At 48.3% G+C, this 25,642-nt stretch overlaps 1 protein-coding gene across 6 annotated transcripts in view; it reads right to left on the bottom strand.

Annotated features, from left to right (window-relative positions):
• lig3 (ligase III, DNA, ATP-dependent) overlaps nucleotides 1–25,642 on the bottom strand; it is a 71,863-nt gene that overhangs the window by 25,976 nt on the left and 20,245 nt on the right. For all 6 annotated transcript variants that reach the window (XM_085964324.1, XM_085964323.1, XM_085964322.1 and 3 more), the window contains 5 exons: nucleotides 24,350–24,516; nucleotides 21,197–21,274; nucleotides 19,316–19,484; nucleotides 4,165–4,320; nucleotides 2,064–2,195 (listed from right to left, as the gene is read on the bottom strand). In XM_085964324.1, coding sequence (XP_085820450.1) covers nucleotides 2,064–2,195; nucleotides 4,165–4,320; nucleotides 19,316–19,484; nucleotides 21,197–21,274; nucleotides 24,350–24,516 — 702 coding nt within the window. The remainder of the gene's footprint in view (nucleotides 1–2,063; nucleotides 2,196–4,164; nucleotides 4,321–19,315; nucleotides 19,485–21,196; nucleotides 21,275–24,349; nucleotides 24,517–25,642) is intronic.

Consider the following 25,642-nt stretch of genomic DNA (forward strand, 5'->3'; position numbering starts at 1 on the left):
AGTATGGTATGGCAGCTGTAGCTACTATGACCGGAAAGCCCTGCAGCGGGTAGTCAAAACTGCCCAACGCATTACCGGCACCCGGCTACCGACCATAGAGTACATATACCAGAAACGCTGTCTACGGAGGTCACGGTCCATCATCAAAGACCCTACCCACCCCAGCCACAGTCTGTTCGGCCTCCTGCCATCTGGGAGACGCTACAGATGCATTCGCACCCGTACGACCAGATTTAGGAACAGCTTCTTTCCCAGGGCTGTCATCCTACTGAACTCCACAAATAAACTCTAAAGCCTGCACATCTGCCAATGCACTTTATTATGGTTATATTTATGTTAATATACTACAAGCCAAATGTATGTTGAATGTTTAAATGTCTTAATCCAAATGTACACTCTCGGGAGCCGCAAGCCTACATTTCGTTGTACAGGTAGACTATCCTTTATCCGAAAACCTCGGGACCAGCCGTGTTTCGGTTTTCGGAAAATTTCGGATTTCGGAAGGTGGGTCGGCAGGGGTCGGGGTCCCGCTTTGTGGGGGGGGGGGGGGGGGGGGGGGGTCGGCGGAGGCGGAGGTCCGCGGGGGGGGGGGGGGGGGGGGTCCGCAGTCGTGGCTTGTCCGTCGCTGCTAGCCTGGAATGCAATGAAGTTCCGCATTTCCACCAACAGGTCGTCGTGCTCGGTCGGAACAGGGGCCAGCACCGCCGCGGGCTCAGAGCTCTCGTTGCTTTCGAGCCTTTGGAAGAGAGTCAGGTGGTTCCGCGGGGGGTCGTGCGCACGACTTACGCTGACCCTCTGCTCAGCGTAAGTCGGCGGGGGTCGGGGTCGGCGGGGGGGGTCGTGCACCACTCTGGTCATGTCGTGCGCACGACTTACGCTGAACGAAAAAACCTTCGGTTTTTAGAGGGTTTCGGTTTTCGGAAGTTCGGATAAAAGGTAGTCTACCTGTACTGCACTTGTGCACTAACAATGACAATAAAAGTTGATTTGATTTGATTTGAAATTCGACAAGGCTTCACAGCAGGCATTATTGGATGGGGTTAGGGCCCACAGGGAGGTCCTCTTCCCTAGGCCAGGAAGAGGCCTCCCACAGAGACCAAGGCTGCATGGATGCAGGTGTCAGCAGATGTCAACTCGCTGGGAGTGACCAGAGGAACCTGGATACAGTGTCTGAAACAATCCCATGACCTTCACCGTACAAGAAAAGTATGAAGTTTCCAACACCCTCAACCTGATCCCCATTGCCTTTCCCCACCAGCGACCCCCTATTTTTGCAGGAAAATCGACCCCAATGAGTTGCTCGCCCTCTCAATGGCCCAAATGAGATTGGGAAGTCTTTGGTGAGGAATTCTCAGGTGTAGAAAAAGTTTTTTGTTTTTTTTTAAACTTTGAAATACAGTGCACTGATGCTTCATTCTCTAGATCCAACTAATAATATACGAATTTCCTTGCATATAGCAACATTTGAGTTTTTAGGTTTAAAACTCATCTCCTCCAACAGCTCAATGGTTAAAGGCAGCATATATCTGTGCCACATGGACCAAAAAGGTTCCAAGTTGAATCGCTGGAGTGTGCACAGTTAATGGATCTCAACCAGTGTGGCAGTAGGGAGTGTTACAATTGGCCTCAGTAGCCACGATAGAGAGGGGGGGGCGGGGCCAGAAGAAATCATCCAAGTTTCTTGATTGCTCATCCGTGGCCCCCTGCTGGAAAGGACTGGACTCAGTTGACGTGCCCTCCATGGTCACTGCCTCGGCTCGTAAAATAAAGCATGGTTACTTGTCAAGAATCTGGAGTACACCTAGCATTCATGGAACCATACCCCACCCAGCATGATTCAATGTCTTCACCAGAGGCAGAGAGGAATGGTGTGAGGAGAATATTGACAGAATTTCCACCCCATTGATTCAAGTTCTTGCCCATGAAAGTTGGACATGGATGAATTTAACCCTGGTTCTCCTAACTGGGAGCCCCAACACCTCTGTGCAGTAGCCACTAGATCATCATACACGCTAGTAAGCATTATAGGAACAAATTAAAACTGGATCCTTCAATCACATCACCTTATGGACACCCAGTGTTCCAAAAGGGAGCGGTTTTCCGGTGTTCGTGTCAATCAGCAGCACTTCTGAATCCAAAATCATGCTGTCACCTCCTACAAAAGCTTTGGGAATAAAATCCTTAAAATGAGCAACCTAGAAGAAAAAACCCAAAAAGGGACAAAATTAATTCATTTTTAGAACAATCACCCGAGCAACAATGGCACTCTACAGAGAGCCTGTCTGCGCTATACTAGAACATGGGGGCACACCCAACATCATGTTATCAGCTTGCCTGAGTGCTCTCACCTCAGTCTGTAGGTTATAGGTGCAAGCCTCACTCCAGTTGAGCACATAATCTAGGCTAACACTCCAAGTTACATGAATGCAGGCTCTTTTTTCCACATTTGTAGGATGACTAGCAGCATAGAGCACAACATCAAAACTATCACTTCTGATTTCTGGTACCAGATACGCTCCAGACCCTATATAGGGAATGAGCACACCCATTTCTGGTAGAGCTGCATCTCCGCATCACTTTTTAATTGGGAGGGAGGGAGAGCCCTATGATTTACTAATAAACACACAAACCCAACTGAACAAGCACAAGAACAGACAAACCTACCAACTCACTCAAAGATCTCAATTTCCACCTGTTTCACTGTGCCAGCAAATCCCAGCATTATTCTTGGTTTCTCTCACTGGAGAAAACATGAGAATTCTAGTGAGGCAAGGCAAAGGAAGGTTATCCCAACATGCACAGGAGGTAGGAAAAGTCATCAAATTAAATCTACATAAGCCTATAGATATAACAGAGGGCTTTCATGATCACAATGGGTGCTGGGATAAGCCCGACCTCCAGTCTACTCTTACACTTATTAGGGAGATGAAACTAATGCAAAGTCAGTGAGCTCTGAAGAGAAATACAAAAAAGTGGGAAAAAAAAGACGAGCAAGAGAACAGAAAAATACATTAGTGCTTCTCGGCCATCCCTGGCCCAGATGAGATGCATTTATATTGTTGGCACAAATTGATAATTCAGTCTTTGTGATAGCTTTGAAAGCGAGTGAGAGAAAACAAGCGAGGAAAAACACACCACACAAGACAGCTTTGGAGGTGGTCCCAGCAGTCACACTGATCTTATCCCTAGGATGTGTCCCACATAGAGATCTGAAATTCATAATTGTGTCAGTACTGGTGAGAACTGTAATGTGTGCAGGCATTGTGAGGAGATTCACAGTAGTTTCTGTGTATTTCACCCCCATTTTGTCACGGCAATAATCACCAACATCCTCATGCATCAGGGATAACCAGCAGCTGCCAGCATGAAAAAAAACCCTCCCACAGAAAATCAGAAAGAAACAGGAACATTGCTTGACAAGTGGATTGTTAGAACACTGTCCTTTCGTTTCAGAAGCCTGTTGGTATGAAAGTCCCTTCTCGTATTTCTCACATTATTAAAAAAACGTGCGTGGCGGCTTCCACCCATCAGGAACTGACCACAAGTCTATATTTTGCACAATTCCCACTAAATTGGCAATCTCGCTCAAGGAAGCTGGTGTGAAAAATTCACTTCTAAAATACTGGTTGCAAATAAAAACCACATCTGTACAAAATAAGTGGAGAGTGATTTAACCAGGTTGAGGTAATGTCAAATAGTCAAGCACTTCAAAAGCTGTAATCCAGATAGATTGGGTTGCAGCCCCCAAGTTTAGTCCTACTGGCTTTTTTTTTTTTATAAATGGAATTTTGTGCTCATTAATTGGCAATAAATGTCAGTGTTGGAGAATGGAGCATTTCTCGCATCCTGCACCAGCGTCAGCAAGCAAGGAGTCCCAGCTAGTCAGATACAGAGTGAGCCTTCCTCTATTCTCCTTCAATTCTAGATGGGGGATTCGTTTCAAGTCATTTGAAGCAGCATAGAGCCCAGAATGAATTACTGTCTTCAGAAGAAGAGTGCAAAGCACAGAAAATGGAAAATCAAACTGAGACATTCCCAGTAAAGTTGTGAACTCCCAAATGTGGCCCCCTCCCCTAACCAGGAATGGAGACAAAATCCTTTTCTCTGTGCAGTGAAACATTGAGAAGGGTGAAGGTTTGTATTTTTGGAAGGAGAGTTACTCACTTTGTGTGGCAACACAGGTTTCAGGCTCCTGCTGTAGTATTGGAAGGTGTCCCCATTCTTGTGTACTTGAACTCTCTCCCCATCATACTTGATCTCTGCATACATTCCATTTGGGCATTTCTTCATGGCATATTCGATTGATTTGCAAGCTTCAGCCTGAAATCATAAAACAAGATTATAGGTTTATAAATCTCCAGGAAGACATTTTTTTTTTTAAACTTGAAAATTTATAGCCTCAGTGTGAAGTACCTTTCTTTCATAGGGTACTTTTGCCAAAAGTTAAATAAATACTCCTTTCTGTAAGGTTTATTTTCTATAATGCAATATGTTAATGACATTTTCATCTCTAAACACCTGTGCTCTAGGCCAACCTTGTATGGGGTTTGGGTCAACTGCTGAACAGTTGCAGTTCAGAGGTTTGTAATTCCTGCACCGTACAGTAGTTTCTGGGGGTGCTAGTTTATTGGGAGCCTGAGGCTGAATGCTGAAACGTGACTCCGTGTTCCAGCATCCCTAGGACAGGGAAAAAAATTGAAATGTAGCAGCTCCATTCCCAAGACTTTTTAAAATTCTGATTCTCTTCCTTCCCCTCCCAAAGCCCTCAACAACAATGGGCATCAGGAACAACAGACAGCCCTGGCACCCAGCATTGCCAGGGCACAGATGATGGGAAATGCACTGTATGACACAGTTCCCTCATTTGCCTCCGATTATAAAACACATGTCCATATTTGGAAAAAAGACTTTTGAATTTATTAACACCTTTTACGACCACCGGACGTCTCAAAGCGCTTTACAGCCAATGAAGTACTTTTGGAGTGTTTTCACTGTTGTAATGTGGGAAACGCGACAGCCAATTTGCACACAGCAAGCTCCCACAAACAGCAATATGGTAATGACCAGAGAATCTGTTTTTGTTCTGTGGATTGAGGGATAAATATTGTCCAGGACACCGGAGATAACTCCCCTGCTCTTCTTCGAAATAGTGCCTTGGGATCTTTTACGTCCACCTGAGAGGGCAGACGGGGCCTCGGTTTAACATCTCATCTGAAAGTCGGCACCTCCGACAGTGCAGCGTTACCTCAGTACTGCACTGGAGTGTCAGCTAGCTTTATGTGCTCAAGACCCTGGAGTGGGACTTGAACCCACAACCTTCTGACTCAGAGGCGAGTGCGTTACCCACTGAGCCACTGCGGACACTTGGATTGGCTTATAGGCACCAACGTCACTTCCAACAGAAAGCTCTAAGGCACAGGGGGCATGGAGAGGACAGCAGGCAGGACTGCTCCCCGCCCATTACCTGACAGGAAATTCAGCCCTGTACATCTCCAACCTGGATTTGAATGTGCTGGGATGGAAATAAAAACACAAGCCCGCAACCTACTCCTCTTAACATAGCTTGGTGTTTGATTTATAAAATACGTATGTATTCCTTTAATTGCATTTAAGTGGTTTGGACAAATGAACGTTTATACAGAAAGGCAAGATTGGGGCTGGGAAGAAAGTGGAAGTGGCGACACACAAGCAGCTTAAGGATCAGAGAAGTTTCAGTTGCTGCCAATTCCTCCCACATGGTGCCAACCTCCGTTAAGGTCTAGTCCCACGGGCACCAGCAATCATCTGGTATAATGCCCAAATGGCCATTCTTCCTGACCCAGTTTACATAGAAACATAGAAGATAGGAGCAGGAGTAGGCCATTCGGCCCTTCAAGCCTGCTCCGCCATTCAACGAGATCATGGCTGATCATCCAAACCCTAGCACCCGGTCCCTACACCGACAGCCATCCCACCCAAGCCCTATCCCCGTAACCCCACGTATTTAATCCCCCCTAACACTAAGGGCCAATTTTTATCATGGCCAATCAACCTAACCCGCACATCAGTCCAGGAAAAATATATTCCGCTAATAAGCGAGAACAAGCTAAACACTAATGAGACACCGTGGATGAATTAAGCCACAAGGGAAAAATTGAGGGTAAAGAAAGAGGCATACATTAAGTACATGGTCAGCAGGGAAGAGCGTGATAAGGGAGAATATGAAGGGATTAGGAGAGAAGTCAGAAAAAACAATTAGGAAGGCAAAGAGGAACTATGAAATTAAATTATCAAGGAACATAAAACAAAATAGTAAAATATTTTACAGGCACATAAACAAAGAGAGGTCGGGCTGGGAATAGGACCACTAAGGTATGGAGAGAATAATACCACAGGCAGCAATAGAGATGGCAGAGATATTAAATAATTACTTTGCTTCAGTATTTACCAGGGAGATAGAACAGGTGGAGATGACATCGAATGATGAAATTAGTAATGAGTTAACTGCATTTAAAATAAAACGAGGCGATATACTAAATAAACTAATGAAACGCAGGATAAAAAACCCTGGTCCAGACGGATTACATCCACGCATTTTAAAAGAATCTAGGGAAGAGATAGCAGAGGCATTACTACACATATTTAGTAATTCGTTAGAAAAAGGTGTGGTGCCAGAGGACGGCGGATAGCTAACGTAATACCTATATTTAAGAAGGGAGATAGAACGTGTCCAGGGAACTATAGGCCAGTCAGCTTATCAGTGGTAGGAAAAATGATGGCATCCGTACTAAAAGGAGAAAATAGAAGAACACCTAAAAACAAAAAATAATAAATAGTCAGCGTGGCTTTCAAAAGGGAAAGTCTTGCTTGACCAACCTCATTGAATTTTTTGAAGAGGTAAGAGAGAGAGTAGACAAGGGTAATGCAGTAGATGTAATTTATCTAGATTTTCAAAAGGCCTTCGATAAGATACCACATAATAGACTGATGAATAAGGTCAGGGAATGCGGAGTCAGGGGACAAGTAGCAGAATGGATAGCTAGCTGGCTTCAAGACAAAAAGCAGAGAGTAGGGGTAAAGGCTAGCTATTCACAGTGGCAGAAGGTGGGAAGTGGTGTTCCACAAGGATCAGTGCTGGGACCACTGTTGTTCACAATTTATATTAACGATTTAGACCTTGGAATCAAAAACACAATTTCTAAATTTGCAGACAACACCAAATTGGGGGGGGGGGAGGGGAGCCAATACGGAGGAGGACTACAACAAAATACAAGACGACATTAATAAACTTGCAAAATGGGTATATAATGAGCAAATGAAATTTAACACAGATAAATGTGAGGTATTACATTTTGGTAAGAAAAAAAGGTGTCATATTACTCGGAAAAGAATCATCTAAATGGGGTAGAGGAACAAAGGGATCTCGGAGTACAAATACACAAATCACTAAAAGTATCAACAAACAAGACTGTGGCGACACGCCACCACTGGACATAATCCGCTCACGGCGGCACGGACAGTTTAAGCAGACGCCCCCAGCCGGGGGCCCTTTCCTCCAGCAACTTGTTTCCCGCAGGGACAGGCTGCCGGGAGCACTTCTTGTCTGGGAAGTATTTAAGTGGATGCGCGGGCTTTTCCAGTTCCTCTTTGTCATGAGGTAGAATAAAAGCAGTTGTGTTTTACTAACTCAGGTCTCGACTCCCACGTTTGCCGCGGTATCTCAACACTGGTGACCCCGACGCTCAGGACGAATCCTAAGCTAGCATGGCGGATACAAACGCAGTCACGGTTAAATTACCGGACTTTTGGGAGAACCTGGCCGAAGCCTGGTTTGTTCAAGCTGAGTCCAGATTCCAGCTGAAACACATTACAGTCGACGCCACAAAGTGCGACTACCTCGTCTCCGCTCTCACCTACGCCACAGTCCAAGGTTTGGGCAGCGCTGCAGAATCCACCACCGGACGGCAAGTACGAACATCTGAAGGCTGCGCTCCTTAAAAAATTTCAAACGTCCTCTTACCAGCGCCACTGCCAACTCCTGGACCTCCCCGGCCTTGGTGACGCTTCACCATCAGACCAGCTTTCCCACATGCTGTCCCTCTCGGACGACAAAAACCCCGGCGCCCTCTTTCGCACGCTTTTCATTCGGCAGCTCCCCACCAGCATCCGCCCGCTCATTGTGGAGTCTGGCTCCACAGACCTGAATGACCTAGCCGAAAAGGCCGACCGGCTGCTCTCTGCACAGTCCGCTCGCGACGTCACGCCAGACCTCACGGCAACGACCACGCGGTCTTCCCGGCCCACTAGGCCCGACCGCCCTACCACTCCGGGTCACTGCTACTACCACACCCGCTTTGGCGCTAGGGCCCAACGCTGCACGCCACCATGTACTTTCAAACCACCCCCCCCGCACCGGCCCCCGCAATGGCCGCGGGGCGAAAGGGGCCTCTACTGTACGTCACCGACGACAGAACCAACCGCCGATTTCTGTGCGACACAGGGGCCCAGCACAGCATCACCCCCGCCCTCGAAATCCAACGCGGCACACGGGGTATCACGCTGGCCGCAGCCAATGGCTCCGACATCCGCACATATGGCACCCGCATGGTCACGCTCGACCTCGCGGGCCGCCGCTACCGCTGGGAGTTCCTCACAGCCAAGGTCCTCTGCCCACTCCTCGGCGCAGACTTCCTACGCGCCCACGGCCTCCTCGTCGACATCAACACTATGGCCCCCATCCCTGGCGCATTTACCCCGGCCCGTTCGGCCGGCCTGACGACCTACTGCCTCGCCAGAGCCACGGACGACTGCTCGGCACTCCTAGCCGAGTTTCCCCGCCCTCACTAACCCGACCTTTTCGGCAAAAGCTGCCAAACACGGTATGGAGCACTATATCCCCACCACCGGCCCCCCAGTTTCTGCCCACGCCCGCAGACTCAACCCGGCCAAGCTGGAAATCGCGCGGGCCGAGTTCACCACCATGGAACAACTCGGCATCATCCGCCGCTCCAGCAGCCCTTGGGCCTCGCCCCTCCACATCGCCCCCAAGCCCGGCGGAGGCTGGCGCCCTTGCGGGGACTACCGCCGCCTTAACGACGCCACCACTCTCGACCGATACCCGGTGCCACACATCCAGGACTCCTCAGCCCGACTGGTCGGACGAACCGTCTTTTCCAAAGTCGACCTGGTGCGCGGTTACCACCAAGTCCCCGTACACCCCGCGGACATCCCCAAAACGGCCGTCATCACCCCATTCGGCCTGTTCGAGTTCCTGAGGATGCCCTTCGGCCTCAAGAATGCAGCCCAGGCTTTCCAGCGCCTGATGGACTCAGTCCTCCGGGACCTAAACTTCCTATTCGTCTATCTAGACGACATTCTCGTGGCCAGCTCCTCCAAACAGGAACACCTCGAACACCTTCGCATCTTGTTCGGGCGCCTAGCCCAACACGGGCTCATCCTCAGCCCGGCGAAGTGCCAATTCGGCCTAACCAAGATCGATTTTCTCGGTCACCACATCACCCCTGCTGGGGCCGTCCCCCTGCCCAACAAGGTGCAGGCCGTCCAGCAATTCCCCCGCCCCACAACCATCAAGGGCCTCCAGGAGTTCCTCGGGATGGTGAACTTCTACAACAGGTTCATCCCCAGAGCGGCAGTCCTCATGAAGCCCCTATACGACTCCCTCCGAGGTAAATCCGGCAAGATGGACGTAGCCTGGACCACTGACACGTCAGCCGCCTTCGACGCCACCAAAAACGCACTCGCCAACGCCACCCTGCTCGCGCACCCGAAGGCCGATGCCCGGGTCGCGCTCACCTCCGACCACGCGGTCGGCGCCGTGTTCGAGCAGTGGGTCAATGGCGCGTGGCAGCCACTTGCCTTCTACAGCCGCCAACTGCGCCCCCGGAAGTCAAATACTCCACTTTCGACCGCGAGCTTCTCGCGCTCCACCTGTCGGTCCGCCATTTCAGGTTCCTCCTGGAAGGCCGCCCCTTCACCGCGTACGTGGACCACAAGCCGCTCACATACGCGATGGCCAAGCACACCGAACTCTGGTCCGCTAGGCAGCAACGCCAGCTCGCGGCCGTGTCCGAGTTTACTACGGACATCCAGCACGTCTCCGGTAGAGACAACGTTGTCGCCGACTGCCTTTCCCGTCCCGCCATCTGCGCGAATCACCTCGCGGTCGATTACGCGCAACTAGCAGCGGCCCAGCTCACGAACCCAGACCTCCTCTCGGTGGCTACCAGCCTGCCAGGGCTACGCCTAGTCAAGGTCGCGCACGGGCCCGAAGCCACGGCAGTCACTTGCGACGTCTCACTCGGCCAACCCAGGCCGGTCGTCCCTGCAACCTGGCGCCGCCGCATCTTCGACGCGCTCCACGGGCTCTCCCACCCGGGTTCCCGCGCATCCGTCAAACTCCTCTCCCAGCGTTTCGTCTGGCGCGGCCTCAGCAGAGATGTTCGGACTTGGGCCACCTCCTGCCTCGCCTGCCAACGGGCTAAGGTACAGCTGCACACAAAAGCACCCCTGGGAGACTTCGAGGTACCCAGCCGCCGCTTCGACCACGTACACGTCGACATCGTCGATCCCCTGCCGCCATCGCAAGGCCAAACTTATCTCCTCACGCTGGTCGACCGCTACACACGCTGGCCTGAGGCAGTGCCGCTGACCTCCACCACCACAGCCGACATCGCCAGGGCGTTCGTTAACACCTGGGTTGCGAGGTTCGGCGTACCGGCCGACATAACCTCCGACAGAGGCGCCCAGTTCACCTCCGAACTCTGGACGGCCACAGCACGCAACCTCGGGGTGACGCTCCACCGAACCACGGCGTACCACCCGCAGGCCAACGGGCTTTGTGAACGCTTCCACAGGTCACTCAAGGCCTCACTCCGCGCCGGCCTGCAGGACAGTACCTGGACTGACCGCCTACCGTGGGTGCTACTAGGCCTACGCACCGCGGTCAAGGAAGACCTCCAGTCCTCGGCAGCGGAGTTAGTCTACGGACAACCGCTGCGCGTCCCAGGCGAATTCCTGCCGGAGGCTACCACGCCTTGGTCTGCCGAACAGCAGCGGCTCAACTCTTTCTCTTCCGCTCAGCAGTTCGCCCCACTTCCGGTCAACCGACACGGCGAACTCGCACCTCACGTCCCGCCAAATTTACAGCAGGCGCGCTTCGTCTTCGTGCGACACGACGCGCACCGCGGGCCCCTGCGACCCCCGTACGACGTGCTACAAACCGGGGACAAGGTATTCAAGCTACGACTCGGCAACAGGGTTGACACAGTCTCCATCGACTGGCTCAAACCAGCACACAGAACCAGGGGGAACAGGTCCCCGTGGCATGGCCTCCAACTAGAGGCTGTCCCGCCAGCAAGCCAGCAGCGAACCGGCCTGCCCCACCAACTAGACCGGCGAACACTCAGAGCCGCTGCGGCAGAACCATTAGACCACCGTCACGACTCGTCCACTCCTCCTAAGCGGATTCTGGGGGGAGCTCTGTGGCGACACGCCACCACTGGACATAATCCGCTCACGGCGGCACGGACAGTTTAAGCAGACGCCCCCAGCCGGGGGCCCTTTCCTCCAGCAACTTGTTTCCCGCAGGGACAGGCTGCCGGGAGCACTTCCTGTCTGGGAAGTATTTAAGTGGATGCGCGGGCTTTTCCAGTTCCTCTTTGTCATGAGGTAGAATAAAAGCAGTTGTGTTTTACTAACTCAGGTCTCGACTCCCACGTTTGCCGCGGTATCTCAACAAGACCATAAAAAATGCAAACCAAGCACGAGGGTTATTTCTAGAGGTATAGAATTGAAAAGTAGGGAAGTTATACTAAACTTGTATCGAACCCTGGTTAGACCACACTTGGAGTACTGCGTACAGTTCTGGTCACCATATTATAAAAAGGATGTGGAGGCACTGGAAAGGGTGCAGAGAAGATTTACAAGGATGATACCAGAAAAGCAAGGGTACACCTATCAGGAATGGATGAACAGGCTGGGTCTCTTTTCTCTTGAAAAGACAAGGCTGACCTAATAAAGATCTTTAAAAATCAGAGTGTTTCCACTTGTAGGGAAGAGCAAAACTAGAGGCCATCAATATAAGATAGTCACCAAAAAATCAAATAAGGAATTCAGAAGAAGCTTTTTTTTTAACCAGAGAGTGGCGAGAATGTGGAACTCGCTAGCACAGGGTAGAAATATAAGCTACATCTCAGTTTGCAGTGCACTGCTCCATAAGGGTGGTCGCTGAGGCTCTCTAAACATTGAGAAACACTTTCATCTCATTCCCTCTTGCCAGAGACAAGCAGGCGGAGCGAGAACAAGGGTTTGCATGTTTTACAGGCTTCCCCTTGGGGCAGGCATCATTGACTACACGCACATTGCCTTGTGTGTGCGCCTCATGTGAACATGGCCATTTTCATGAACCGAAAGGGATTCCACTCCCTCAATGTACACCTGGTTTGCGACCACAGGCAGCGCATCATGCAGGTCAATGCCCGTTATCCTGGCAGTAGTCACGATTCCTTCATTCTGCGGCAGTCCTCTGTGCCACTCTGTATTTGACTCACCACAGCATGTCAAAGGCTGGCTACTGGACGATAAGGGTTATCCACTCATGACCTGGCTTGTGACTCTGGACCAAAACCCACGCACACAGTAGGCCTAGAACGAGAGCCATGCTGCCAGAAGGAACAGAATAGAGCACACCATCAGCGTCCTCAAGCAACGCTTCCACTGCTTGGACCGCTCTGGAGGAGCCATGCAGTAGATTTGGCAGTATGCAGCACAACCTGGCCATTATGAGGGAACCACCTATTGGGAGGGTGTGAGGTAGGAGGAGGAACACAAAGAGGAAGGGAGGCTACATCTTAGAGAGCCACTTTCTGCCCAGGCTCTATGTGATCAGATTATTCATGAGCAATACCAGTAACTTCAACCACACCTCCCCATTCACATTACCTTTCCTCCATTACTGACCATCACATTGTCCTCGTTCTGACAACACAAAAATAAACTACCAGAAAATGCACATTCCAATCCAATTTTATAAATTCACTCATTACATAATGCATACAAATTTAAACTAATCACCCTTGGGCATTCCCATAGTGCCTGTCTTCCGTATGCCTTTATCTATCCTAGTGCTCCTACAAGGTGCTTCCCGAGTGGCTGCAGCACGGGTGGTGCAAAGTTACTGACCTTCAATTGAGGAGAATGTAGATGGCCTTGGAGGACAACCACAGCATAAGAAATAGGAGTAGCAGAAGGCTACATGGTCCCTGGAGCCTGCTCCGCCATTCAATAAGATCATGGCTGATCTTCGACCTCAACTCCACTTTCCCGCCCAATCCCCATATACTCATCTTGGGCTGGGCTGCAGCAGTCTGGGTCGACTGGCTGACAGGCAGGCACTGGTGGAGTGGCAGGGTTGGGAACAGGAATTTGGTCACTCAGAGGACAGCAGTTTCGTGCTTTATGAAGCTACTGCCACTCTCCCGGAGCACCGCCTCAGCAATCCTACGGATCTGTTGGAGAACAGATTGATGGACTGCTGCAACGCCCTGGGAGCCCCGTTGAACAGTGATATCCAGAGCCACGATGGCAGCAGTCTGAGCTTCCAAGGCAGAGAGTCTGAGCTTCCAAGGCAGCGAGTCGGAGCTTTGATGGAAGCGGTTTGTGCTGCAATGGAAGTCGTGATATCGGCCATCGAACACTGCATCATGGTGGGCTCCACAGGTGAGCTGATGGAGTTCACCACCCGTTCCATGTTGGAAAAGATGGGCTCCAAGCTTTGCGCAAAGCCCTGTGCCAAGTTGGTGCTAGACTCCTCCATGTTCCTTGACATTGTACGCAGGCTTTCTGGCAGGCTTTCCAGTATACCAAGCATTTGTAGAATAGTAGTTATGTTACTGGACTAGAACCCCAGAGACCTGGACTAATGATCCAGAAATGAGAGTTCAAATCCCACCACAGCAGCTGGAGAATTTAAATTCAATTAAATAAACCTGAAATAAAAAGCTAGTATTAGTAATGGTGACCATGAAACTATCGGATTGGCGTAAAAACCCATCTGGTTCACTAATGCCCTTTGGGGAAGGAAATCTGCTGTCCTTACCTGGTCTGGCCTATGGGACTCCAGACCCACAGCAATGTGGTCGACTCTTAACTGCCCTCTGAAATGGCCTAGAAAGCCAGTCAGTTGTAACAAACCGTTTCGAAACACACTAAGAATAAAACCAGATGGACCACCCCGACACGACAACGGCACACCCAGCCCAGTCAACCCTGCAAAGTCCTCCTCACTAACATCTGGGGATGCCAAAATTGGGAGAGCTGTTCTACAGACGAGTCAAGCAACAGCCTGACAGTCACATTCACAGAATCGTACCCATCAGCCAACATCCCAGACATCTGGGTCGTTTTCCCAGTGGCAAGCAGTAACTAGTGGGGTACCGCAAGGATCGGTCCTAGGACCCCAGCTATTCACAATATATATTAATGCTCTGGACGAGGGAATTGGATGTAATATCTCCAAATTTGCAGATGACACAAAGCTGGGTGGGCGTGTGTGCTGTGAGGAGGATGTCGTGAAACTCCAGTACGATTTGGACAGGTTGGGTGATTGGGCAGAAACATGGCAAATGCACTATGGGCAGAAACATGGCAAATGCACTATAATGTGGATAAATGTGAGGTTATCCACTTTGGTGGCAAAAACAGGAAGGCAGATTATTATCTGAACGGCAATAGATTGGGAGAAGGGGAAGTGCAAAGAGACCTGGGTGTTCTTGTGCACCAGTCACTGAAGGTAAGCATGCAGGTGCAGCAGGCGGTTAAGAAGGCAAATGGTATGTTGGCCTTCGTAGCAAGAGGGTTCGAGTACAGGAACAAGGATGTCTTGCTGCAGTTGTACAGGGCCTTGGTGAGACCACACCTTGAGTACTGTGTGCAGTTTTGGTCGCCTTATCTGAGTAAGGATGTACTTGCCATGGAAGGAGTGCAGCGAAGATTCACCTCCTACTAATTACCATCTACCGCCCTCAGTTGATGAATCAGTACACCATGTTGAACACCACTTGAGAGAAGTACGGAGGGTAGCAAGGGCACAGAATGCATTCTGGATGGTGATGGACATTGAAGTCCCCCGAAGAGTGGCTCGGTAGCACCACTACTGACCTATTTGACTTCATCCTCACCAATCTACCGGTCACAAATGTATCTGTCCATGACATTATTGGTAGGAGTGACCACTGCACAGTCCTTGTGGCGATGAAGTCCCATCTTCACACTGAGGACACACTCCATCGTGTTGTGTGGCATAACCACCGTGCTAAATGGGATAGACTCAGAACAGAACTGGTCATCTTTGGAGGTGCTCTGGGCCATCAACAGCAGCAAATTGTATTCCACCACAATATGTAACCTCATATCCCTCACTCTAACATTATCAAGCCAGGGGACCAACCCTGGTTCAATGAGGAGTGCAGAGGAGAATGCCAGGAGCAGCACCAGGTGTACCTAAAAATGAGATGCCAACCTGGGGAAGCTGCAACGCAGGACATGCTAAACAACAGAAGCAGCATGCTTTAGACAGAGATAAGCGATCCCACAACCAACAGATCAGATCAAAGCTTTGCAATCTTGCCACATCCATTCGTGAACGGTGATGGACAATTAAACAACTAACAGGAGGAGGAGGCTCCATGAATATCCCTATCCTCAATGATGGTGGAGCCAAGCACGCAAGTGCAAAAGACAAGGCTGAAGCGTCTGCACCATCTTCAGCCAGAAGTGCCAAGAGGATGATCCATCTCGGCCTCCTCCAGAGGTCCCCACATTCACAGAAGCCAGTCTCCAGCCAATTCGATTCACTCCACGGGATATCAAGAAATGGCTGAGCGCACTGGATACAGCAAAGTCTACGGGCCCCGACAACATCCTGGCTGTCGTGCTGAAAACTTGTGCTCCAGAACTAGCTGCGCCTCTAGCCAAGCTGCAACACTGATATTGACCCGATAATGTGGAAAACTGACCAGGTAGGCCCGGTTCACAAAAAGCTGGTCAAATCCAATCCGGCCAATTACCACCCCATCAGTCTACTCTAACTCATCAGCAAAGTGATGGAAGGTGTCGTCGCCAGTGCTATCAAGCGGTACTTACTCACCAATGCTCAGTTTGGGTTCCGCCAGGCCCACTCGGCACCAGGCTTCATTACAGCCTTGGTCCAAACATGGACAAAAGAGCTGAATTCCAGGTGAGGCGAGAGTGACTGCCCTTGACATCAAGGCAGCATTTCAGCGAGTGTGGCATCAAGGAACCCTAGTAAAATTGAAATCAGTAGGAATCGGGGAAAACGCTCCACTGGCTGGAGTCATACCTAGCACAAAGAAAGATGGTTGTGGGGGGGATGAAGGTCAATCATCTCAGCCCCAGGACATCGCTGTAGGAGTTCCTCAGGACAGTGGCCTAGGCCCAACCATCTTCAGCTGCTTCATCAATGGCCTTCCCTCTATCAGAAGTGGGGATGTTCGCTGATGATTGCAGTGCTCAGTGCCATTTGCAACTCCTCAGATAATAAATCATTCCATGCCCGCAAGTGCCAGGCAATGACTATCTCCAACAAGCATGAGTCTAACCACCGCCCCTTGACATTCAACAGCATTACCATCGCCGAATCCCCCCACCATCAACATCCTAGGGTCACCATTGACCAGAAACTTAACTGGACCAGCCACATAAATACTGCAGCTAGAAGAGCAGGTCAGAGGCTGAGTATTCTGCGGCAAGTGTCTCACCTCCTGACTCCCAAAAGACTTTCCACCATCTACAAGGCACAAGTCAGGAATGTGATGGCATACTCGCCACTTGCCTGGATAAGTGCAGCTCCAACAACACTCAAGAAGCTTGACACCATGCAGGACAAAGCAGCCCGCTTGATTGGCATCTCGTCCACCACCTTAAACATTCACTCCCTCCACCACCGGCGTACCGTGGCTGCAGTGTGTACCAACTACAAGATGCACTGCAACAATTCGCCAAGGCTTCTTCGGCAGCACCTCCCAAACCAGCGACCTTTACATGCAGTGCCAGTCTCTGAGCTGCTGGCTGCAAGTGTATGATTGAGCGACGTTATCTTTTCATGTTCACGGTCTTCTTCCTCCTCTAACTGGGAAGGTTTCAGCTCTTGGGTATCAGAAATGAAAAAGGGACAAGGATTGGGTTGTGGTGCGGGGAGAGGAAAAACTAAGTGTGTGCTTACACCATCTGCAGCTCGAGTCAGAAGAGATTGTGGGACGAGGGAGAAGTGGGAAGAGAGTAGGATTAGGTATGCAGATACCCTCAGCATCAACTCCTCCAGCACCACCAGTGGTCACAACCTCAGCGATGGCCAGCACGGTCTCCTCCATGGGGGTTAAAACATGCAGGCATGCGTGCCCTCCTGCTGTTCTTTTCTGCTGCCTCCTGTTGTGCTCCACCTTCTCCTGCAAGAAAGAGGCAAGTGTGTCAGTGAGTGTCCTGCAATATGTTTAGGTGATGTGGCTGTCATGATGAATAGCTGCTAGTGTTTACGAGCTGTGAGTGCGTAGCTTGCAACAATGTGTGAGGGTAAGGTAAAGCATATGAATTGAAGAGTTGAGTACTGATTGAGAGAGATTTTTGGTAGGTGGGTAATGGGGGTTGTAGTGAATTGAGCAGTGGGTAATGGGGGTTGTAGTGAATTGAGCAGTGGAGGAGGCTAGTGGTGAAGTTGGTAGGATATGCCATTTGCAGATTGAGCTCACTCACCTTGACAACTCTGTCAGGTTGTTAAACTTCTTCCTGCACTGCATCCATGTTCTTGGAGCTACACTCCTGGCATTGACCTCCGCTGCTACTTTTTCCTACTGCCTCCACAGCATATGTCTGGAGGGCCTCCAGCCCCACTGCAGATACAGGATGTCTCTCCTTCTCTCCACATCTTGCACCAAGACCTCCAGTGCATTATCAGAAAACCTTGGTGATTGCTCTCTCGCATGTTCAGCATTCTTCAGAGTATAACAGCACAGATTCACTTTTCAAAGGACTCCAACCACTTCTTGCTGCCACAATGCACCTCCCCTTTCAGAGGAGCAAGCTGCCTTTAAGTAACACTAGCCATTCCAGGTATCAGACCCCTGCTGATGCATGCAGCCAATGAACAGCGTGGGTAGCATTGGTTGCACGCAGCAATCATTTAAAACAGCAGGAAGCATGAATTGAACGTGCGCCTGTTAATTGTATACCGCGACCCCACACCCGTTTTTGGGGATTATCCAATTTACCCCCCAATGTTTCAGTTGTGCTCCTTCAACAGATTTACCTAGATTGGAAATAGACACTAGAGTTGGCTTCAAAACCCATGGGCTAGTGAGTAGAGGAAGGGAAGCCAGGGATCCCACTTTTGACTGATATCAGGAGACCTCTGCTGGAAGTACAGCATTGGGCTCCATTGTGATGCACCCACAGTCAAACAGTTGCAGTTTACATGGGTTTCCTCCGGGTGCTCCGGTTTCCTCCCACAGTCCAAAGATGTGCGGGTTAGGTTGATTGGCTATGATAAATTGACCCTTAGTGTTAGGGGGATTAAATACGTGGGGTTACGGGGATAGGGTGGGATATGTGTTGGTATAGGGGTTACGGGGATCGGGTGGGATATGTGTCGGTGCAGGCTCGATGGGCCGAAATGGCCTCTATCTGCACTGTGGGGTTTCTGTGATCTGTGATCTGTGAAAGAAGTGCCCATGGAGACCCATCCAACAAGAGTTCAGTGCCTTTTGGGGTGTGGAGGAAACTGGTAGAGGTGGAAAAAAAATTGCAAGTGGACACATGCACAGAACATACCATTCTCTGATCACCTGCTCCCAGGCCTCTCGCCACTCAAGAGCTGGCCAATAAGAGGCACACGACTGGCTTAAGTATGGTGCTCTAAAGGAGAGATGCATCTTCCTCACAATGGTCTGATTAAGAGGAGGAAATCATGTGAAAATTAATATTTGCAGGTGTAAAGCGGTGTCCTGTCCACTCGTGAGGCAGCATTGTTCTTTCTAAAGCAGTAATGTATTTTGCCACTGCAACATCCGGACAGTGTATTGTATGAAATGCACAACTGAATCCCAGACCTACCTTTAGATTAAGAAACTTCGGTTCTTGTAATAAAAAGCCAAATCCCATCTCTATTATCCACTCAGACCTTTACTATTAAACCTTAGCCTGCTGACCCCTAAATAGCAAGCCCCTTCCCCAGTCCCGGCAACATGGGAACCATTCTGTCTCGTAAAGGATCTGACGTAGCTAAATTCACCATTCTGTTCCTTACCAGCATGGGCTGCACTGGGGTTAGAAGGTTGGCCTTGACGCTGAGCATTTTCTTCATTCCTGGTACCTGCTCAGAGTCTTGTTGATTCTTGAGAACACGGTCGACCACATCTTGCAAATTACGTGAGGCTTTGAATGCATCGTAAGCATTGGGGTCTAGGGCATCCAACCTAAAATGAAATCAACAAGAAAATTGGACTTTCCACCAGGTTAGCAGCTGAAAGAATGACCAGAGAAGTTGGTGTATTTGATCAACACCAGTCAAACAGAGCTAGCAACTCAAGAATTCAATACAGCTGGAGGAACTGCCCAAAAGTAAAAGTGGATTGGGAAGTCAACGCAAAAACAAGAGGCGCATTCAAGATTTTGGAATTAAGCGTAACCCAGAATCTTCGAAACAGGTTCAGAAAATAAGCATGAAGTCCTGCAAGAATGGGTGAAGCCACAATTAATGGACTGATTAAAGGGGAGGGGGAGCTCACAATAGTAGAAGACTCTACTTTGATTAGGTGGACTGAACAGCAATTGGCTACGCAAGATTGAAACTTATAGTTAAAGGTAACCCATGAAGTGCGATCTGCCCGGAAGAGCCTGCATGAAGCAAGGATAAAACAGCCACTGCCAGAAGTGTGGAGATGTAAGGAATGAATAGTTCTACGACTGTCCAGGCATCTCCCAATTACTGAAGAAGGCAACAGAATGCGCAGAGGAAATAATGTAACGTGTTGCAAAATACATCTGGGAAAATGATAAGCATTAGTATATCACTCATACCGGTGAGTCTTGAATTGTTGCTGTGAGCTAAATGGTGTTGCAAGAGTGCAATGCCAAGTATTTTGTAATATTGGAAAAATATCATTTTAGACATAGCAAGATTGGAAATTACAACTTTTCAATATCAAGGGAATGGGTGAAATGGAGCCTTGAGTTTCAAAGTCAGCAATAAATTCTTGCAACTGGTATAGCTTTAACAGTTTGAAGTATGGCAATGGTTGGCCTAATGGGGACCAATACAATGTATGATAGTAAAGAATGAAAAAGGCAACAACACTATTGGAAAATACAAGCCTTGACATGAATAGACTGAATACCAAAAAATGAAAAAGAAACTTGCGTTTCATAATAAGGTATTGGTGTAGATGCATACGTGAAAGAAAAAAAGACATTTTTAGAAAGAAGAAAATTAAAAAGCGTGAATAACCACGCTATTCTCAATCACGCACGGATTTAGTTGTGCTTTTACACAAAAGCAGGAATTCAGGTCCGTCAACTGATTCCTAAGTGCCCCGACAACACACAGTGTAGGATCCCCTCTAGTAAAGTCTCGCATTGCTGCACATTAGGCACTATGCAAAGCCACGTTTAAAAGGTTGTCAAGCAATCCATTGAACATAGTGGAAACGTTAAAAAAAAGTATAGAATCTTTTTAATGTTTAGGAGAAAGCAAACACTTCTGAAAGCTCTTTCGTAAAATTAGCCCCTTGGGGAATGGAGTTCTCTATGGTGCAGCTGGCAGTATAACTCAGGTCTGCCAACTGCTCATAATGCAGTACAGATACCAGCCCAAGTCGGCAGTATAATGGCACCCTTGGTTGTCATGCTCTATGTAATCAGCTCCAGAAGAATGGCGAGTCTTAGGAGCACAATTATAGGGGTAGAGCTTGCAACGGGTCACCTATAGGCTTTCTGAGCTGAGGAATGGTACACGGGAGGGAAATAAAAATATTTATTTCTGGAGCCAAGATACTAGAGTCCTCAGGATAATTAAAACAAAAAGATTCACTCGCAAATGAAAAGGTCCGTTAGAAAGTTCCATTTTAAACCTGCAATTATAGAACCATTTAAAAAGTTACTCCTTTTCAAATTAAATTTTCACACTTACACGTGTTTTGCTCCAGAATTCATCCGTAGGTCGTGCTTGATCAACCGGATAATGCATTTCAGATCATTACCTGTACATCTGCAAAACACAAATGGCCACACTTTAGTTTCAGTGATCATTTAGCCAGGATACAGGCCAATCATCATACAGGTGTAGCACTAGGACACACAGGACAGTAACTGAAGTGAAGAGGGAATAGATGTATTGAATGCATTCAAGCAGCATGTGGTGAAGCCAATCAGGGAATAGGTGATATCACTTTAGCGATGAGAAATAGTTAGCAGTTTGGCAGTAAGAGAGCATCTTGGGAATAGTAACCGCAATATGACAATTCATTTTAAGCTAGGAGAGAAAGGAGGATCATAAAAAAGGTCAACTTTGATGGGTTGAGGAAGAAATTGACTACAACTGGTAGGGAGAAGTTACTAGTTGGTAAATCTATGGACCAACAGTGGAATCTGTTCAAGAGGTTAATAAGTGGAATACAAAATAAATATATAACCCCCACTCCCCCACCCACAAAAAAAATAAAGAGGCAAGCAATGTGGAGGAGATACGATCATGGTTCCCTTAAGTAGGTAGGGCCTATATTAAAAAGAGAAAGCTCATGCAAGGGTGAAGAACAGTGGCAAGAAATTCAAATCCAAAGAGCCCTGTTGACAGTTTGGGGAGTATTAGGCTAGACCGTTCACACCAATGAGTCAGTATGGGCCTGTCAAGGAAATAGGTCAGGCCATTTAGCTATAATAAAATAATGCTGCATATAAAAGATTAGCTATAAAATAGTTTAGCACAAAGGCTGAACATTTATTATTTTCCTTTCAAGGAGCTAGATTAATATATCTACTGTAAATATGTATTACTGTACATTACTGTTTAATAAATTTGTTTGATCATTAATCTGAAACAAGGTCAGATATTGTGACACTACTATTTCTGAAGATGCGAGAAAGATCCTGTAGAGGCACAGGAGCCGAACAGAATCTTGAAGAAAAGTTTTCTGTTTGTTTATTCTAGGCACTTAAGTTACCTAGATATCAAGGCCAGTGAAGGTACTATCCAGGCTGTGAGGAGCCAAGAACTCATCTCTGAAAGTAATCTAAAATACAAAAGCTGAAATATCTAGGATAAAAAGGGTAGAAAATACCCAAAAATGCAAACTACCTTCCCTTCAGCTATATCCTGCTGTGTCGGTCAAAAACATGCATGAAGGGAGGGGGGAAAAAAAAATCATCCATCTCTTCATTCCCACAGCTCACTGCACAACAGATTGTCCAGCATTACATGCAAAAAATGATCAACCTAAAATCACAGAACATGCAAACTAGGTACCACGTCTACCTGAAGTGCTGGCATCAGCCGGAGTGGAAGCCAATTTACACAGTAGGATGCGTCTACAAGAAGATTAGTTTTCAATACATAAATATGGCCAATCTGTGACCACACAGTAGATCAGTGGTTCCTAATCTTCTTTAGCATGATCCAATGTTAATGACACAGCCCACAATGGCTTAACTATGAGCCATAACCATAAACAGAGATTGGCAAGCACAAGTCAGATGGATTTCTTTCATGACCACATATTGTAGCTTTTCTATGTGGGGACAATACAAAATGTTCAAAGATGACTCAAGAACATCCTGTGCATGAACTGTTTTCAGATCACGACTAGTGCATGAAAGCCACATTAGATGTTGAGCATTTGGAACCTCCTTCACCATCACCACCACCTTTAAATTGGGTGAAAACAATCCCCACGGTCAGCAGAATGAAGCAGATCCTTCCCCTCTACGAAGCAGAGGATTCCCCTCTACCGTGTCCGTTCTATCTCCCGCACTTCTGCCCTCACCCCTGCCCCTTCCTCCCGGAACCACGACAGGGTTCCCCTTGTCCTCACCTTTCATCCCACCAGCCTCCACATTCAACAGATCATCTTCTGCCATTTCCGCCACCTCCAACGTGATCCCACCACCAAACACATCTTCCCCTCCCCTTTCAGCATTCTGTAGGGACCGCTCCCTCCGAGGCATCCTAGTCCACTCCTCTATCACCCCAAGCACCCCTTCCCCTGCAAGCGCAGGAAATGCAACACCTGCCCTTACACCTCCCCCCCTTCCCACTGTCCAGGGCCCAAAACACCCCTTCCAGGTGAAACAGCGATTTACTTGTACTTCTTGCAATCTAGTATACTGCATTCGCTGCTCACGATGTGGTCTCCTCTACATTGGGGAGACCAAACGCAGATTGGGTGACAGCTTTGCGGAACACCTCCGTTCAGTCCGTAAGGGTGACCCTGAGCTTCCGGTCACCTGTCATTTCAATTCACCGCTCCATTCCCACTCAGACCTCACCGTCCGCGGCCTCTTGCATTGTTCCACTGAAGCTCAGTGTAAACTCGAGGAACAGCACCTCATCTTCCGATTAGGCACTTTACAGCCTTCCGGACTCAATATCGAGTTCAACAATTTCAGATCATAACCTCGGCCCCTATTATATTTTTATATATTTTTTATCCACACTTTTGGTTTGTGCCTTTTCCTTTTTTTTTCTCTCCCACATGGCAGCTGTCTCTCACTCTGCCAGCGCATTTCACACTTCATCTAGAGCCATCCTTTGTCTCCTTACCTGTCCTATTACCATCTCGTCTTGAATATCTCTTAATGTCTCTTCCTTTCCTTTTGTTTTTTCATCCCCTCCCCCATTTCCTAGCCCCAAAACTTGCCTTTTAATCTGTTTCATTTCCTGCTTTTTCCTCAGTTCTGTAGAAGGGTTTCGACCTGAAACGTTAACTCTGTTTCTCTCTCCACGGATGTTGCCTGGCCTGCCGAGTTTTTCCAGCGTTTTCTACTGTTATTTCGGATTTCCAGCATCAGCAGTATTTTGCTATCGTCGAAGCAGATCCAGTTTCACTGTCCCAGCTGACACCTACCTGGAATTTGACTTACTTTATACCAGGACCAACACTGAATGCACAACTCAGCAACTTTAGGCGCTTTCATTCAGGTAAATGTCACATTCTGTCGGATGTCTGACTGCCAATACAGAGGTCGAGAGACTTATGCAAAACTATGATTTGAACCCATGAGCATCATTACTTGGAAGCAAATGTCATTAGCACTAAGGTAGTAAACACTTTTGAAACTTAAGACTTACTTTGAAGCAATATCCTGAAGCTCCTTCTGTTGGTCTTCCTCCCTAGTCATTTTGGACAGTTGAGCGAGAGCTGCCTCGACATCTTGAATTGTCATCATGCTTTTATGGGCAGGAGGGAAACTCTGACTCTCTTCGAAAAAGATGCGCACAGTCTCAGAGACATCTCCCTAGAGTGGAAGAAAGACGTGCATTTATAAAGTGCCTTTCATGACTTCAGGGCGTCCCAAAGTGTTTTACAGCCACTTTAAGTAATTTTGAAGTGCAGTCACTGTTGTAATGTAGGAAACGCGGCAGCCAATTTGCGACCAGCAAAGTCCAACATGAGCAACAAATGAGACAATGACCAGATAATGTTGTAGTGATGCTGTTTTGAGGGATAAATGTTAGCCAGGACACAGGGGAGAACTCCCCTGCTCTTCTTCCAAATAATGTCATGGGATCTTTTACATCCACCAGAGATGGCAGACGGGGCTTCGGTTTAACGTCTCATCTGAAAGACGGCATCTCCAACAGTGCAGCGCTCCCTCAATACTACACTGGAGTGTCAGCCTATATTTTGTGTTCACGTCCCTAGAGTGGGACTTGAACCCACAACCTTTTGACTCAGATGAGTGCTACTACTGAGCCACAGCAGACATTTAAAAAGAGTCCCAATTATTTGAAGCACGATCAATTGAAGAACAAAATAAAAATACCCCAGAAAGGGTTTTGGGGGGGGGGGGGGGGGGGAAAAAAGAGGAAAAAAAAGAGCGAGGTGGACGAAGAAGAAATAATTTGAGGGCGAATCACCCTGGCCACCATTCCCGAGCAATGCCAAGCCTTCTGCCTACAGTCTAAATTGTGATGATGCGCCACCTGGAGGCTTGGAGAGAAATATAGAAAAACAATCTTCTGAATATCCCAGCGCTCCCTTTTCTGGTTATCTTCAAATGAAAGCCAGTTTCTGAATCAAAGTGGGAAAATTATTAAACTCTCTCGAATACAAAGAAACCTAGGTAATTACACGTCCATAAACTTAAGTATAAAACATCACAGTACTCAAAGTAGTCCATTCTCAGTCATGTACAGAACACACTCGGCACTCCTTTGCCACAAACATTCTTCGTAGTCACTTTCAGTACTGGATCAAAATATTTTCAAATACATAGGGGCAAAAATTCAGTTGCTAAGAGGGCACAAAGTAACAAGCGCCTGAGCGCGGCGATGTTTGCACCACTCGCAAAATTGACCAGATATTTTGAGGCGGCACTAAACACTACCACCACAATCTCCTGCGAGAGACTATGGGGGCTG

Source organism: Somniosus microcephalus, chromosome 22 (assembly GCF_052327205.1).
Source record: "Somniosus microcephalus isolate GS21.2 chromosome 22, FLI_Smic_1.0, whole genome shotgun sequence".
Taxonomy (NCBI): domain Eukaryota; kingdom Metazoa; phylum Chordata; class Chondrichthyes; order Squaliformes; family Somniosidae; genus Somniosus; species Somniosus microcephalus.